Below are 17,300 nucleotides of genomic sequence, written 5' to 3'. Positions count from 1 at the left end.
TCTTTATTTATGTTATTTAATCTTTATTTATTATTTATGTTATATTTACTTTCTTTTATTAAGGATTTTTATATCTTACTTATACGTGGGAGTTTTGATTTATTGATGATATATGTTACACCAAATTCTAGGTATCACTTAAATATTAGTTTGTATTACTAACAATTTAAAGTCGTTACCTTGATTAATTATATATGAATATTATCATAATATTAAATTCTTGATACCATTTAAATGTTAGTGTGATATTACTAATTATTTAAAGTGGTTACCTTGATTTGGTGTTTAAAAATATATAACTCAATAAATACTTGACAACATTTATAAATTTTGGTGTATATAATATATGAATAAGAGAATAATATATAACAATAATATAAATAATGATTATTTAATATATAGGAACTATTTTATTAAGTGGATCCCAATTATATTCATTTATTCTAACTTTATTTAAATACTAAGAGTGAATCATCTAATCTCGACTATTTACTTTAAAATTTTGAACGTATAAAAATAATCATTTAAGGTTAATATAATTTTTTTTTAAAAAAAAGACATCATTGTTGACTTGTAATTACTTTAAATTCTCTGTGGATACGGCATTCAGACTCACTGAATTATACTATTTGTGGACAACCTGCTCTTGGGAGTCACACTTCCCAACCAGTTTATTGTTATTCCTTAGCAATTTAAGTGTTAATAACAAAACAAAACACATTGATAAATCTAAACAAAAAATCAATAAAAACTATCCAGGTGTTTAAAATTACTTTAAGGAATGTCAAAGTTATATCAAAATTACTATAATTATAATTTATGAAATAAAGTGAGTTATATTTTCTGTTAATTAAATATACATGGCTATCACAAATTCATAGTAAGAGTCTCAACTCTATATCTTCACAGGTTAATAAATGTTTTGAAACGAAAGATTTCTCTGTGGAGTTGGAATACAGATAAAAACTCCAGAAAATGGTTTACGAAATACAGACAGACAAACGAGTCAAATTAATCAAAAGGTAGGAAATCCATTAGTTCAAAATATAGTCATTCTAATTTTTATTATCGTTTGAGTTTTTTTTTTTTTTTTTAACTCAGTCATACTGATGTTACACTCCTTGACCACATATTTATTCAATTTGTACAATATCTTTCTTTTTCTCCATCTTTTTTTAAGAGAGAGAAACTGGTCATAACATATACCTTCAAAATGACATTGATCTTTGACATTTTTTTTAAGGATATATTAATCTTTTCAAAATAAGAACTCAAGATCTAAACAATAGATATTCTCTCTTATGATCAATAAATACTCGAAAGTTGTTTTCTCAATCATCTTCATTCGCTCACAAAATATGTGTGAGTTTAAAATGTAAGACACTCTTATGAGGTATATTTTTTTATATATACTTTAATAACTGATCTAATAACAAAGTTAATTACTCGAAAATATTTCATAAATTTTATTTTTATAATGATTAAGATATTGAAATTGACTTTAATTAAATAAAAATTTAAACATCCTCAGATAGATTAATATATTTTTTAATTTAAATCATTCAAACATGTAATGTATGAANTATATATATATAATCAAAAAATGTCAACAAACTGTCATAATAATTATTTATATTCAACAAGCCAATATGTTTATTATGGATATTAAGTTGCCCAAGAAACAGTATGAAAATTTCTTCTAAAGTACCGAAACGACCTGGTAATGCAATAAAAGTATCAGAATTTTCAATCATTTTGGTGATTCTGTCATACATAGATGAAAGTCTCAATTCTTGCCCAATCGCGACTCATGTGATATTACCTTCAGCTAAAGATGTAGGAATAATACTCAAAACTTGACTAACTATAAGATAAGCTGCTGTTGAAACTGATCTCATTAACCCAATAGTACCTCCACCATATACTAAGTGGAATTTTCTCTCAGCTTGCTAATATTATTTGCTTCTTCTACAAACACTTCATTATTTCAGGACTAGACCCACAAAATACACAACTATTTTTCAATTTTTTTCAAGAGAATCTAGCCATGTTTTTACTTTCTTTTTGGTCTGCGAAAATGGAGAGAAAAATAAGATTTTATAGGGGTAATAGGATGTTATCATGACAAAATTTTATTGGTCCCAGCTGAGAACATAATAAATAGTAAACAAAATAATGACACACACATGCATATATATACAGTGATGTGATTGTGGCTCACAATTTTCCTCTGGTTTTACGTCCAGAAACGGATTCAACACTTCCCAAAGATCTGCATCGTTTGTCACAATTTAATCTTGCACACTTATGACAAACCTCTAACTTTTTTGTCCTTTGTTTTTTAGCATATATGTTTTTTTCCTAATCCTGACATATACAGTAGCCCAAGATGATGATATGTGGTATATCATCACAGACGCTCCAATGAAGATTTTAAAAGCAAATCCAGCTATTGCAGTATCTGGTGGTGATCCATAGATGGTGGAGAAGCACCGGTATAAGTGGATGATTAAGGACAAGAAGAAAGCCAACCTTGACAATGTGGCCAAGGATTTCCTTTACGAAACTTTAGATAAAAATATGTGATATGATCAGTTAAGATAGTTAAAGTGTTTAGAAGGAGATGTTGAATAAACACTGTGGATTTTTGTTCCCTTTTAAAATATGAATCAGTTCTTTGAGGAAGTGATCCTGAAATCTTGTTTGTCGATTTAAATCAGTCAACTTATAATAGTGCGAAAATAGACTGAAATATAGATTGAATACTGAGGAATGATATAATGTAAAACTGACAGTATAACTGAAATGAACACATGAATTTTTATGGATGTTCGGAAACTTCAAATGCTCCTACGTCACCCTTTCTATCACAAAGATAGATTTTTACTAAAAGAATTTGATATATTACAACAAATTTTAATATTCCCCTTCAGTTGGTCTTACACATTGCTAATTTGAAACTCTTAGTCTATCAATACTTTTACAATAATAAACTGAATCGCTCTGATTGGTAGCCTGAATGCTACGAATAAACACAATGAATTTAGAGCTGAGTGTGCGATCTGTAAACTGAGAAAATACTCGAGAAATGTATCGCAACTCCAACCTTCTTCAACTGATTTGATCAGCTATATATTGTCTTCGATCCAAGCGGTCGTATTGAATGCATTTAATGACAAATATATGTTGAATCGTCGTCTAGTTACTTTATCTGATAGTAGTATGAGATATTCAGACTGTTCTGTTCTGATTCATCTATTACGATATGTAGGGGTGGGCAACGGTTCGGTTTTTCGGTTTTCGATTTTGAATATCTCTAGTCCAAAACCAAACCATTTTATTACTGTTCGGTTCAATTTTGTTGTAATATGGTTCGGTTTATACAGCCANGGAAAATGCATGAATCCAACGGAATATTCAGTAATAGGAATGATAAAAAGATGTCAACCAGCTCGAATGGAACACCAATCATCTTACGAAAAAATTAAATAAATATATACATAAAAGAAAAGAAAAAGTCGACTGGTGAGAAAGAAGAAAAGTCGATTGGTGAGTGGTGAGAAAGAAGAAAAAACGATCGGATTGAAAATTAAGGGTTAATGATACTAAGTTCCTAAATCCTAATAGCCCATTATACATAAATAGTCTTATACTTAACAATAACATGGCTCATTATACCTAAAAACCCTATACTTAACAATAATATGGCCGGTTCGGTTATTCGGTTTTTTGGGGGATTAAAACCGAAAAACCAAACCGAAAAACCGAACCGAAAAACCGAATTTCATAAATTTTAAAACCGTAACCGACCAAAAACCCAAAAAAACCGAACCATTTAAACCGAATTATTCGGTTTGGTTGGTTTTTTCGGTTTTTCGGGTTTTATGCCCACCCCTAACGATATGTCAGTTTGTCTGTTGATACTTCAACTGATGACGTGACCAACTGATTAGGAGTCAACTGATCAGTCTATCAGTTCAGTTGGACATTATCAGTTCTAATTGTTTTCCTATCAATTATGAAGACTTCAGTTGATAAGGTTTTTCCAGTTCAATTCAAATGTAGTCTTCATTTATGATCACTCGATTTGTTCGATCAGTTTGATTCTTCAGTTTTCTTACGGATTATCTTGTCAAACTCTGAAACTTATAATATTCCAAAAATATGTTTAGCAAAATCAAAAATTGTTCCACAGCTAAAAACAACTGGGAGAAGCTGACTCAACTATGTGAGAGCGATGACCAAATTAAGGAGAACAAGCTAACCATTGTCATCAAGAATATTGAAATTACGTATCTCGGTAAAGAATATTCTAACCTTGAAATTTCTTTGAAGGTAATGAGAGCACTTCACTGATGATGAGATGTAAAAACGAAGGCCGTGAAGATGTTAATGAAGAAACTGGGGTAAACTCCACCCATGAACGATAGAGAAATTCAGACTTGTTTCATTGTCTAAAAGGAAGAAAGCAAAAAGGAAATGATTTGGTTGAAGTTGTTGGCATGATCGTAGCATCTTTTCAAAAGTTAGTGGCAAACAAAAAGAATGAAGAAAGACTAAGTGGTATTGAATTACATAAGGTTGTCTCTAGCATAATTGGATTATGGACACCAAAATATTCAAGGCAATCCAAAAATTTGATGAACGACGATGTCGAAAATTTTAAACTATTAGAAGCCCTTCCGGATGGGAAGAAAAGAAAATGAGTGTATTTTCTCAATTACTCATGAATATTTTAGAATGTTGTTTACAAACTAACAAGTCAAATATCGAATGTTTCTTTGTTGATGTTTTGGTGCAACAACGCATGACTATTCTACAATTTGGTTGATATTTTTAGCTTATGAGGATGAGTTTTATATGTTTGCTTTTGGATATGGTTACTTTGCTATCATAATATTTATTTTAATTTCAAAATATATTTGTTGAATATTTGATATTTGATGGACACGATATTTTTACCTGATGAAATTTAATATTATAATAAGATGTATTTTTTAAAAGAAAAAAATATTAATATTTGTTTAACATTTGTTTATATATATTCAATTAAAATAAATAGAATGTAAAATTGTATATTGGATGTGGTTATTTTGTAATCGTAATACTTGTTTTAATTTAAAAATATATGAAAATAATATAGTAGATTTTTCTATTATTTGAAATTTCTTAAACTTTTGCTTAATGGATTTAAAATCAACTTTGAAATTCTTTTTCCATCCAAGCAAGAGATTTAATTATTGAATTGAATTCATCTCTCAAATCCAAATACTTAAATCCAAGCACAATACAAGGAAATAAAAAGTAAAAATTCACCCAAAAAAATACTAACTAAATTGGTTAAAATTCTAAATCAAAGATGTATACTCCAGCAAAGCCATAAAAAATAAATAAAAAATTTGAATCCGCCAACCTTATCAGCGAACTCTGATTTTTTTCTTTTCAAAAAAACTAATGCTGTGGTTTCACAAAATGGGACCAAAAAAATATAAGAAATCCTCTACTTTGATTGGCCGGTTGAACTTTAACCCGCTACCTCAAATATGGTTTCACAAAATGGGACAAAAAATGCTATCGTCTGGACCACCAAACAAAAAAAAAAAGCAACGTTGCATAGCATAAAATAGTAATCCACACTGCACAAGGGTTCCAGTCTCTAACAAGCCCGATTGGTCGGTCTGTGCTAAAAGTTAGTCTATAACTTTAATTTAATATGAAATGACTATACAAAATCATAAACTACCCCAAGTCTATGAATGCTTTTTAGTTAGTTATGCCGAAAATCACAATGTGCTCCCTTCCTACAATGGCCATTTGTGTAGTATGGACATATCGTGTCTCGCCTATTAGAAGAACCTCTGGAGCCTCCACCGCCGAACGAAGATTGCCTGTTCCAAGGTCTGCCACCACCGAAACCATGATCTCGACCCTGATCATTGTGATGTCCCGAGAACTGATTACCGCCGTAGTTCTGTTGGCCCACCCACAAACCCTGGTTCCCTTGTGGTGCAGCGCCCCATCCTTGGTTTGTATTTCCTTGCGTGGACCCTTGAACAGGAGCGGGAGCACCCGGATTAGCACTCGGTGGGCCCCACCCATTCCCAGGTATTGAACCTTGAACTGCCGGAGCAACCCAACCGGGGCCCAGAGCCTGCACCTGTCCTGGAACATTAGCCCCTGCATTTCCAGTGGGAGCAAGCCAGCCGGAATTTGTGTTGACTGTGGGTTGGATAGGTTGTGCCATGTACATATTTGAGTTTGCCGGTGCTGGATGGCCCCATCCCATGCTAGCGTTCGCATGTGGAGTACCCCAGCCAGTGTTGGTAGGATCGGGCACGGCAGGAGGATATATGTTTGGTTGAATACTTTGAGCTGGTCTCTGATATTCAGGTTGAGCTGCAGCATGGGTATTTAAATTTGAGAAATTTGCTGCATAATTCTGCACGTTCGGAGCAACCCAACCATAATTTGGAGGCGGAGGCTGAGCAGAGCCACCCATAACCTGAGTATCAGTTGAAGGACTTTGACTGACAACTTGGTGGACCATGGTCGACTGATGGCCATGCATCTGTATTGCATGTGGTTCACTTGTGGTAGACTGAAAACCCAAAGAATTTGCCGGACCCACCTGAAATCCTTGCTGTGAATTAGGTGTCGGGCTAAAAGCGGTGCTAGACTGGATAATAGCATTCAAAACCGATGCGTCAGCAACAGAGAGAGTCCCGATATTAGTTCTCTCAACACTAGGCGATGGATTATAATTGACGAGACCACCGCCTTCTCCTCCGCTCCAACCCGCATTACTTTGCTTAGGAGTAGGAGATGGTAAGTTGGTTATATCATTTCCAATCCATTTTTCAGAAGACAATTTCGTGCTTGACACTGAACTTTGATCGATGCTAGTTCTATTCTTAAGATGGAGTAAGGATGTTGCAGAAGCCTGATCAAAATGGCTGGCCGAGATAGGCAGACTATGGAGGGTATTAGCTGATGGAAAAATATTGTCAACAACTGGTTTCTCTTTCTTGAACTTACCTTCCAGTGCATCAGCCATAAGTATGGAGTCGTCTTGCTTGTCCGCAGTTTTCCAGATCTTCAGATCAGTAGGAAAGTAACCTGTGTTGCTCCATTTACGTAATTGCGTCATAGAAAAGGGCCCTTGAACTTTTCCTGAAGGATCTTGATAATGCCACATCTTTTCTGTTTCATTTATTATAGTTGAAGTTTCTGCAATCCTGACTTGGAGAGATGCATCTGAGGTTACTGATGAAACACCAGTCAGTGATTCACTTCGGGACACATTGCGCTTACCTCTGTCGGCAGAATCAGAATTATAACTCAGGTTCTCCAAATATTTGAAATCTTGTGCATCTTTTCGGACTTCAAAATTCCGAGAAATTTCATTTACCATCTCACCACTATGAGTAGCATTACCAGAAAAATTATTACCGGACAGGTTTCTACTCAATTCCCTGTTCTTGGTTGAAACTTTTCCTGCACCACCCCTTGCAGAAGAGTCACTTCCAGGAGAGATTAGGCCCCTTTCTCTCCTGCTAAAACTGGAACCTCTAGATCTCAGGAAATTATCTGTATACAACAAATCATTTTTGGAAACAGTTAGGACTACACGGGTTACGGTATTCACACCACAGGTATGGAAAGGAAGAAAACCTCGTCTACTGTCTTCAGCTTCATGGTCATTTTCATCAGATTCATAACTTGGATCCATCTTCGGATCGGCATGTATTTCAGGAATTTCCTTCAGTTTGCGACGACGCTCTTCAGGGGTCTTCAAAACTTGTAACTTTTCCACACACTCTCTGAGCGTGGAAACAAGTCAAGGCTAACTTGTCACTTTCAGTCATATATAGCATATGAAATCCACATGCTTAGAATAAAGCGAGAATAAACAGCATAAATAAATAACCAGATCATAATAACAATCTTAGGAGGTAAATAATATCTGCCCAACAGCACTCTAATTAATCGTTGGAGTAAATGACAAGTTTTAGAGTTTGGATTGATAGATGATCTCTTAGAAAGACATGATTTCTGCCTTCTCCATGCTATGAAAAACAAACCCCAAACAGAGTGTATCTATCTATTGTCTAGCTCTGCATCCGGGTATTTGTTGATATACAGGAATTGCACATGGTTGTGAATATACTTATTTAAATAACTCACAAGCACAGTAATCTTATAGCCACATGCATCCCATAACCACAAGAAACTTAATCATACTTCTACAGGCCTAATACTCAACATGACAGGCAACAAGTGAAAGCTAAATCATTTAATCGATCGAAAAAAGGGAAAACAAAAAAAAGGATATTCTTTCCGACGTCCTAAATCACTTGCTCGATCACGAAGATGACTGAGCCGCAAAGTTTCTGACTCCAGCCACTGCAAGTTACCACAAAGAAATACGCTTTACTAGATAAAAATGACCTAACATATGGAACTCTTCATCCCCAAGGGGAAAAGTAAATAAACAAATCAGGAGATATTCAGTTCAGGATTTCATGTAATTATAAATGTATATGGAAATTAGTGAAAGGGTACCACGTCAGTTGACAATTAAATTGGTAGTTTAATAAACAAATTAAAGAAAAAACACCCAAAGACACTTAAATTGTGCAGCCTTCGAGCCAGCATCTACTCTACCCTTCTCATTAAGACATATTTTTCCATCTCAATGCCGCTCTCTTTACAGAGTCCATTCTCGTTAATACGTAAAATATGATGCAAGTCATACCCAGCCGCCATACCAAGTTATCTGTATTTTCCTTCAAGTAGTACCCCTCTCCCCATCCCTCAGGTGACTTACAAATACCAAACCCCTTCTTTTGTAAATTGTTAACGAAACAAACCACTAGATTTTGCCCAGAAGACCAGAACTGAATATATTCTTGAAGCTAAACAGGATGGGGCAGTTTATTAATGATCAAACAGGTCAAATTGCCTAAACTAGAATTTAGCAAATAAAAAAATCCAGAGATAGTTTTCTAGGTGTACAAGTAGAGGGTTATGTAGCAAATCTAGAATAAATAGGTAAAACCTCCTTTGATAAAAAGTAAGAACCAAAACCAGGACATATTCCAGAATAAGAGTGTTAAGAAGAATAGACTAAAAACACTTTTTTCAAGACTATTTATAATGCTTGGATGCACAAGTTGATTTAAATAATTCTTGAAACAGTATTTTTGCCAAAAGTGTGGTTTCTGGCTTCTGCTTCTGCTTAAGAAATTAATAAGTTTATTTTCAATATTATATCAAAACAGCTTCTGTTTTAACACAATATGGAAAGTATTTTAAAAGAGGTACTCGGAAGCACATTTTTTCTTACCTTCAAAAAGAAGAAAAGAAACTCAATTTTCCATAGATGTTAGATTTGACTCTAACAAGTAAATATACAGTTAGAATACTGAGACCAGAACTAGTCGCTCAGCATTTCCATCATTACATGAGTTCCAAAACTTTCATTACTCTCAATTATTTTAGGAAAAAATAAGGGTTTAAAGATGCAAATTTTTTTTTTAACATCCATTAGAGTTTCAATAAACAGAACAATTTCAAAAGAACAGGAAACAAACACACATCATTAACTCTGGCCTCCTGAATTTCCATGGTCTTGTCAAGAATTTCACCCTGCAAACCAGAAATGTCGTTATCCAACTGTGAGGAAAAAACGGGGAAATACTCTAGAGGTATGTAAACAATTACCACAGTCAGCCTACTGATCAGTCCACACTTGATACTCTGGCGCAGACGCTTGCATTCCTCCTGTAAAAGTTGAAAAATCAAGGATATGTGATTGACTTCTAAAAACCGAGTTAGCTTGAGATTTCGAAAAGCTGAACATAGCCTATAACATCATAGCTTAATTTCAATAGGACCGAGTGACCGACCAGTGCATATCAAATACGTCCAATAATTTTAACAAGAAATTTTACTATATTGCACTTTGAAGTACCTTGATAAATCACATCAGACATTGGGGGAGTGGGGGACAAACTTGGGGGTGGTATATAGAAAATGTTTGGAAATTTCTCGTAAAAAGAGGTATTGAAGGCTCTATGTTAGAAGCAATCACCTCAGTGAAATCCTGATTTGAGATTGTATCGATTGATGTGACTTCAGTCTTGTCTAGATTTAGTATCTCCAACACAATGTTGGTGGACTTTTTACCAATTTTGTATGGTTCCGCTGCCTTGCTTGTGCCTGAAGATGAAAACAAATATAATTCAATTTTACTGTTTTTATTCGAGGAGTAGGTGCATATGTAGTTAAGGAGCTGATAGCTACTTTGGTGAAAATAGCCAAAGTTCCAACAGAACTTAGAAACAATACTAGCTATACAGTGGTTACTTAATAAAGAGAAAGTTCTTACATACAGTGATAACATACAGATAGAAAGTTCTTACCTACAACTTGCACTAATCTATACAGGTCTTGTTTTTGACTACTACCAGAAATCCTTATCCGAACAAACATCCCAATGACTTTATCATGAAACTTCTCCACATCCTCAAGCAAGTCCTCCATCAATTTTCTTCGCAGGTAAATTAAGCTAATGTTGTGCATGTCAATAGCCGCATAATCATCCAGATTAGACTGTGGCTCCCGAAGACCACCTTTTTTGCGTGTTTTGTGTTTCCTATCTTTCACACCCTTGGTCAGATGGTCAGTATTGCCTGCCATATCTAACTGGTTATTTTCGGTGTCAACAATACTTCCTTCAACATCATCATTCTGCTCGTCTCTAATAAGAAAATGAGATTCCAGAAGTTTTAACATTTCAAAATGCCCAACTCGAGGTTTCCCAAATAAAACTTCAAGTCTTGCATCACATACAATTTGACTTTTCCGGCGAGGATCACGTAGTTTGTTTCTTTTTATATACTCGTGCAAAAGACCTTGTACATCAAACTGGGAGAGCACAGACGTGTCACCATTTTTCATGTGTGAAACAAGCTCAAGTAGCTCTTTTGATGCCCACTCAGAGTTGGCTGATGATGCAAGCCCTTTGCCACCAGTTGCAACACCTGCACTCACCAAATCCTTTTCTTTGGCTAGGGATTTCGATTTTTTCCCTTTCTTTTTTCTTTTAGAATTGATAGTTTTCAAAGTCTCAACAGACTCTTCTGAACCAGATCCTTCATCAATGTCATCAGCCTGGGTATCTAATGATTCTTGTTTACTGGGACCAGAAAACGTATCCTTTCCCTTCCACGGGTTTTTAGCCTCTGCAACCTCAACAGACGAAAGTGACAGCTTAGATTTCAATTCGGTATAGTAATCCTTGAAGAGATACTCCCAGCTACCTTTATCATCGAAACTTGTTAGAGCCTGTATCAGTTAAGAAGGACCACAATAAAACAATCAAACTAATGTCCAAACATAGATTACAATGGTTCAGGGATAGGAAATGGACCTTATTATTTAAGGTCTAGAAACTGAACAAAAATGCTACACAAGGGCTAAAATCTGACATCAAACCAAAGGAAGTGAAATGCTCAAATGCAAACCATAAATAAATCTAACATAACCGAGTTCTCATCGTTTAGGATCAACAGTAAGTGATGTATCGCCTCGGTTAAAAAATTATTGACATGTTTAAATTAAGCAACACATAAATAATGATAATAACATGGTCCAGCACTCCAGCTCAAATATAAAACACCCATTTAACATACCCCAGTTAAATGACTAATTAGTCTAATTCAAAATAAGACAATCCTCCAGATCCTTGGGGATTGTGTACAACAAACATATGCTCATATTTGGCTGACCGGCTGACCCAAAAAAAAAAAGCAAACATGTCTGTCTCCCTGAAGTTTAATATGCCCAAATTTGGATGTCTTGCAAATGGAAACAAAAAATTCCAATCAATCAGGCAGGTGAAAAATATAACTGCAAGGAAAAAACTATAGCTGCAAAAAAATAAGGTAAAATCAAAACCATAAGGTCAAAATAATAGAATCTTCAGATTTACAGACCAGCTTGTATGAATCATCTTCCAGTTCAAAGATGAATACAGTGAGACAACAAAGAGAACCCATAAAATAATTCACAGAAATTTTATCAGTGTCAACAGGTCCCAAGAACATACCATGGATGAGAGGGAACAACCAACTGAAACTGCAGATGATATAAAACTAAGAAATGTCTAATAAAAGGTAGTCCAGATGTATGTTAGCAAAGGTTACCCGTGTACAACTATTTAAACAACATAAGATCAATATTCAACTTTGGAAAACAAATGCCATCAGTATCAGTCAAGAAGGACCATAATAAAAAACACAAGACTAATGTCCAAACATAGATTACAATGGTTCAGGGATAGGAAATGGACTTTATTATTTAAGGTACGCTTTATCTAGAAACTGAACATAAAGGATAAGGACTAAAATCTGACATCAAAACAAAAGGAAGTGAGCAGCCAATGCTCAAACGCAAACCATAAATAAATCTAACATAACCGAGTTCTCATCGTTTAGGATCAATTGTAAGTGATGTACCGCCTCGGTTAAAAACTATGACATGTTTAATTTAAGCTATACATAAATAATGATAATAATATGGTCCAGTACTTCAGCTCAAATATAAAACACCCATTTAACATACCCCAGTTAAATGACTAGTTAGTCTAATTCAAAATAAAACAATCTTCCAGATCCTTGGGGATTGTGTACAACAATCATATGGTCATATTTGGCTGACCCAAAAAAAAAAAAGCAAACATGTCTGTCTCCCTTAAGTTTAATTAAGCCCAAATTTGGATGTCTGGCAAATGGAAACAAAAAATTCCAATCAATCAGGCAGGTGAAAAATATAACTGTAAGCAAAAAAGTTATAGCTGCAAAAACATAAGGTAAAATCAAACAATAAAGTCAAAATAATAGAATCTTCAGATTTACAGACCATATTGTGTGAATCATCTTCCAGTTAAAAGATGAATACACTGGGACAACAAATAGATAACTCATTTAATATTTCACAGAAATTTTATCAGTGTCAATAGGTCCCAAGCACATACCAACGATGAGTGGGAACAACCAACTGAAACTACGGATGATATAAAACTAAGACATGTCTAATAAAAGGCAGTCCAGATGTATGTTAATGTCATGAAAAGCAAAGGGTACCCGTGCACAACTATTTAATTAACATAAGATCAATATTCAACTTTGGAAAACAAATGCCACTAGTAACCTGTCAGACTTGAAACTAACATATCATACAAACCAAAGCATTGGCAGAGAGGGAGAGAAAGGACGTACATCATTGCTTCCTTGTTCATTGTTCTCAATTAGCATGACAGTTTTCATGCAGGTCTCACAAAAACCTTTATTTCCTCTGACACACAGGATAACCGCATCTTTACTACATTTCTTGCACAAGGAGAATGTACATGTATAGCACATAAAGAGGGCATTCTTCTCGCAAATGCTACACATATGCCAGCCTGAAAAAAGGAAAAGCACAAAATTGTTGTATGAGAGTGGAAATACCATATAGATTCAGATTAAAATAAACATAAGTTACAGAATACAACGCACAACACAACCATTGAGACAGTCAGAAGAGGCATAAAAAAGACAAACTAAGGCATCTCTTGAACTCAAATTGAATATAAAGAGCATACACTGAGAAATATTTAGAATCATATTTTAAGTCCAGTCCACCTAAACTGCATGTAGCAAAGGATACATAAACCAAGATATCGTAAACATGCTCCTATCTCACACTTTATAGTCTTACAGGGACAAACAGCGACCAGTGAGACAGGTGGTTCGATGCATGGTTCGTCCTAAGTCAACCTTTTGTTGATTAAGACCTTTAACTGTAGACACAGGATTGTTATTTTTGAAAATAGCAATTTCATAGAGATCACTCCATTGCAGAAGTTACTCAAGTTGTATATTAATTTTATTATCAGTTCAACGTTTAAATTATGTTTGAAAACTTTCTGCACATAGACAGATTTAAGAGGTGAATTTAAAATGTATAGTTCATTTCCATATAGTGAAAGCATCCTTTTCTTTCTCACCATATTATTACGTGATAAAAACCTGGGATGCAAACGATATTGGGCATCCTTGATGTTAGAAGTAGCAAAGGTGAATTTTAAACCCAAGATATATTTATCTTAGTTAAGTTTTCAAATTTACTTGCTGGTGAATTATATTAGTACATTCAGTTGTGGTACTTCTGTGCATTAAATTCCGCTATAGTCGATATCAATTCCGTGCTCCTGGATTAGAAAGCTTTGACGATGGTGCAAAGCTTAAAATTAAATCCTTAGCGCATCGATCTCATACTTGTTGAAGTGTATTCGGGAACCATCCAAACATTTGCAAGGCAATATATAATGAACAGTTCTCGTCAGTGCAACATATCACAATTCTCACATAGACATCCCCAAATCTCCCCATTCCCAGGGTCTGTCTTATCACCATATCTACCAGTTGATAGTAGCTGCGAAAGTAACCCACTTAAGCATCAGTCAACAATGTAAATATAACAAATTTTTTATTTAAGCTCTAATCTAGATAAAACCAAGTCAAATTGCTACATAACCAATGGGGCTTTGGTCGCTTTGTATGTATGTGTGTGTGTTTATATATATATAAATATATATCAGTATTCATGGGATGTACTCCAAAGAGTTCAGAAAACTATCTGAGCGACTTGAAACTGGGAAAAAAATAGACTGATTTAAAGGATTTATTCTGCCTGGGCAGATATGGAGAAAAAGGGGTAGATTGTCTATCAGATAAAGTGAAAATGACACCAAAATTAAATTCCTTCTGCATGTCAATCGCATGAAAGTGGGACAAAAATTGAACCTCTATAATACTTATGATAGTCTTAACACATTCGACATGCAACCCCACTAGCATGGAATCTGAAGCTAACATGACTATTAAGGGTTAATTTCGCAGATAAAAATTAATTATAATCCTTAAAGCATCAATAAAAGGATCGACTATCATCAATTTGTGCATGAAATTTGAGGTGAGGTAAAGAAAAACATACCACAGTTCCACCGACCCTTCGCCCTGAAAAAGGCTTCATCTCGATTAACACAGGTTGGATGATATGCCTTTGGGCAACCTCTGAGAAACAATGGAAGAAATGTAATGGATGAGAAAAATTAGAAACAGTCATCAAAAACTAAATCAAAATAAATGAACTCTTTCTTGGACAAAATTGATAAATTCAATCCCACACCTCGAAAACTTACCTCCGATCACATAACACGAGCTCCCCACCATCAAAGCAAATGAAGCAAACGTCTTCTTCAGTTATCTTCCTAGATGAGGCCTTTCCTGTGTATTTAGCATTCGAAGGACTTTTAGAAACCTTTCCTCTCTTCCGTTTGCCTCCGAATTCTTTCCCGGATTCAACCACGTCTGTTTCTGTCTCCATTTCAGTGTCTTGAGTTCTTATCTCCTCGGCCGTAGGTGTATCATTGTTTTCATCTAGTATTCCAGCTGATGAATCATTCATCCCCTCACAAGGATCACCCGTGGAGCTACTAGTTATCTTTGTCTCAAACTTTGTGTCTTCGCATGGAATTTCGTCAGCCACAACATCCACTGCTGTCCCTGTTTTCACTTCAGCATCTTCCATACTAACCTCAGCTACATCACTCCTAGTCATGTCTGAATCCAATTCCTCCACTGTTTCAATTCTACAGTTTCCTGCAACAAGATCCTCATGTAATATTGCGTCATCCCTATTTTCCACCACAGTAGCATGCTCATCTAACTTGAAATCATTTTCAACTTCCACACTCGTGTTCTCAAATTCCACCATCTTCGTATCGTGCATCATATCCTCCTCAGCAGTTAACTCTTTACTCTTTGCAAGCTCATCTCTAGCATCAACACCAGCATATTCCACATCACCTAGTTCATGAACCTGCACATTCTCTCGGGCATTAACTATATCGGGGCTCACCTCAGTTATTAGCTCCATACCATTTTTAAAATCTGCTATGGGCGTCTCCTCAGTGATCAAAGAGCTAACCTTTTCCTCTTCAACATCAGAAGATTTTTCAACTGTCTCAACTGTCAAATAATTAGCAGCTAATTCAATCTTCTCCACATGATTTGCATCATCTGCCATCATTAAATCAGTATCATTTTCTAATGTCAGACTATCCATCTCTGCTAGTCCCGGTTCTTTAAACTGCTCCTCACTCATCTTCCCCTCCAACTCCTTTCCTGATTTATCATTCCATGGTTCCATCCCCTCCCTGTCTTCTAGAAAATCATTGCCGCTCCCAAATGTCTGGGACTCGGGACACGAAACAGTTTCAGTTACGTCAACAACAACGGGTTCCACCTTGGAATCAACTGCGGGCATTAGGAACACAACTTCTTCCTCTCCAACTCGTTGGTCCACCGAAATTTCATCTCCTCCCGCCTCCACCTGCCACTCAGAAAACAGTAGCTCATCCCCTGCACCGGTTACATCCTTTCCCACGTTAACAGCATCCACTCGCTCAAATACTTGGTCTGCTTTTATGTCTAGCACATGTTCCCCAACCACATGCGGTCCGTCCACCTCCGCTACCGTTACGGGCACCTCCATGATTTCCGACTCTGCCGTCACATGATTATCCAAAACAACCTGTCCTTCTGCCACCTCCTCTAAAAACTTCATTTCAGTGGTTTCTCCGCCAATATTCACATTCAATCCACCCAATACAGGAGAAAAATCTTTTCTTCCTCCAATCTTGGTTTCTTCAATTCCCAGATTTTCCTCTTCCATTTCCGATTCCCTGGGTTCAATCACGTTCAATTCAGTCTCTTCATCCTCAGCGCGAGTGTGATTTCCACTTCCTTCACAAAAACCTAACCCTGGTTCCGAATGGCCTACCTAGCCATGTATGTTTAGCTTAATAGAATAGAAAAGAACAGGACTAGATGGATTCGATAAAACTAGGGTTGTCTTTCTGATTAAAGGGTGGTTCGAAGTAGTCCGAAACTTTGGCCCATTACAATTGAATTGGTCCTGGGATAAAGAGAATGCAAAAGCCTATTGGGCTTTCTTGGTGGACTTTTTTTTTGTTACAGGGCCCCAAAAATAATCGCAACTCATAGGAAATTCAACGAAATATTAAACTTTTTACCCTAAACAAATATATTTATATAATTATTTTTTACAAGGGAAAATTAGAACCCAGAAATTATTCACTTAAAAAAATTTATTATACAATCGAAATGAAGAATTTATAATACAGTCTTAATGATATGTATGTATACATATACACGTACCTGTATGTA

The 17,300-nt window shown here is 35.4% G+C and overlaps 1 protein-coding gene across 1 annotated transcript; it reads right to left on the bottom strand.

Moving 5' to 3' along the window:
* Positions 1-5,588: 5,588 nt before the first annotated feature.
* On the bottom strand, positions 5,589-16,947 carry LOC140973614 (zinc finger CCCH domain-containing protein 19-like). Its single transcript, XM_073436562.1, has 10 exons — positions 15,251-16,947; positions 15,043-15,122; positions 13,284-13,468; positions 10,425-11,349; positions 10,094-10,221; positions 9,724-9,783; positions 9,598-9,648; positions 8,333-8,403; positions 7,672-7,826; positions 5,589-7,587 (listed from the first exon to the last, which is right to left on the bottom strand). The coding sequence occupies exons 1-10, from the start codon at positions 16,783-16,785 to the stop codon at positions 5,768-5,770; spliced, it is 5,010 nt and encodes a 1,669-aa protein (XP_073292663.1). The 5' UTR covers positions 16,786-16,947; the 3' UTR covers positions 5,589-5,767.
* Between the last annotated feature and the right edge of the window lie 353 nt (positions 16,948-17,300).

This window comes from Primulina huaijiensis, chromosome 3 (assembly GCF_012295235.1).
Source record: "Primulina huaijiensis isolate GDHJ02 chromosome 3, ASM1229523v2, whole genome shotgun sequence".
Taxonomy (NCBI): domain Eukaryota; kingdom Viridiplantae; phylum Streptophyta; class Magnoliopsida; order Lamiales; family Gesneriaceae; genus Primulina; species Primulina huaijiensis.
The sequence above is the reverse complement of the archived record's forward strand: the minus strand, read 5'-3'. Positions and strand labels throughout refer to the sequence as shown.

Excerpts from the sequence above, each read along its gene's own strand:
- LOC140973614 (XM_073436562.1), bottom strand. The coding sequence starts at position 16,785 with ATGGAAGAGGAAAATCTGGGAATTGAAGAAACCAAGATTGGAGGAAGA. Across the intron at positions 11,350-13,283 it reads ATGAACAAGGAAGCAATGAT|GCTCTAACAAGTTTCGATGA; the intron begins GTACGTCCTTTC and ends TAACTGATACAG. Across the intron at positions 8,404-9,597 it reads AGGAGGCCAGAGTTAATGAT|TGGCTGGAGTCAGAAACTTT; the intron begins GTGTGTTTGTTT and ends GGTAACTTGCAG.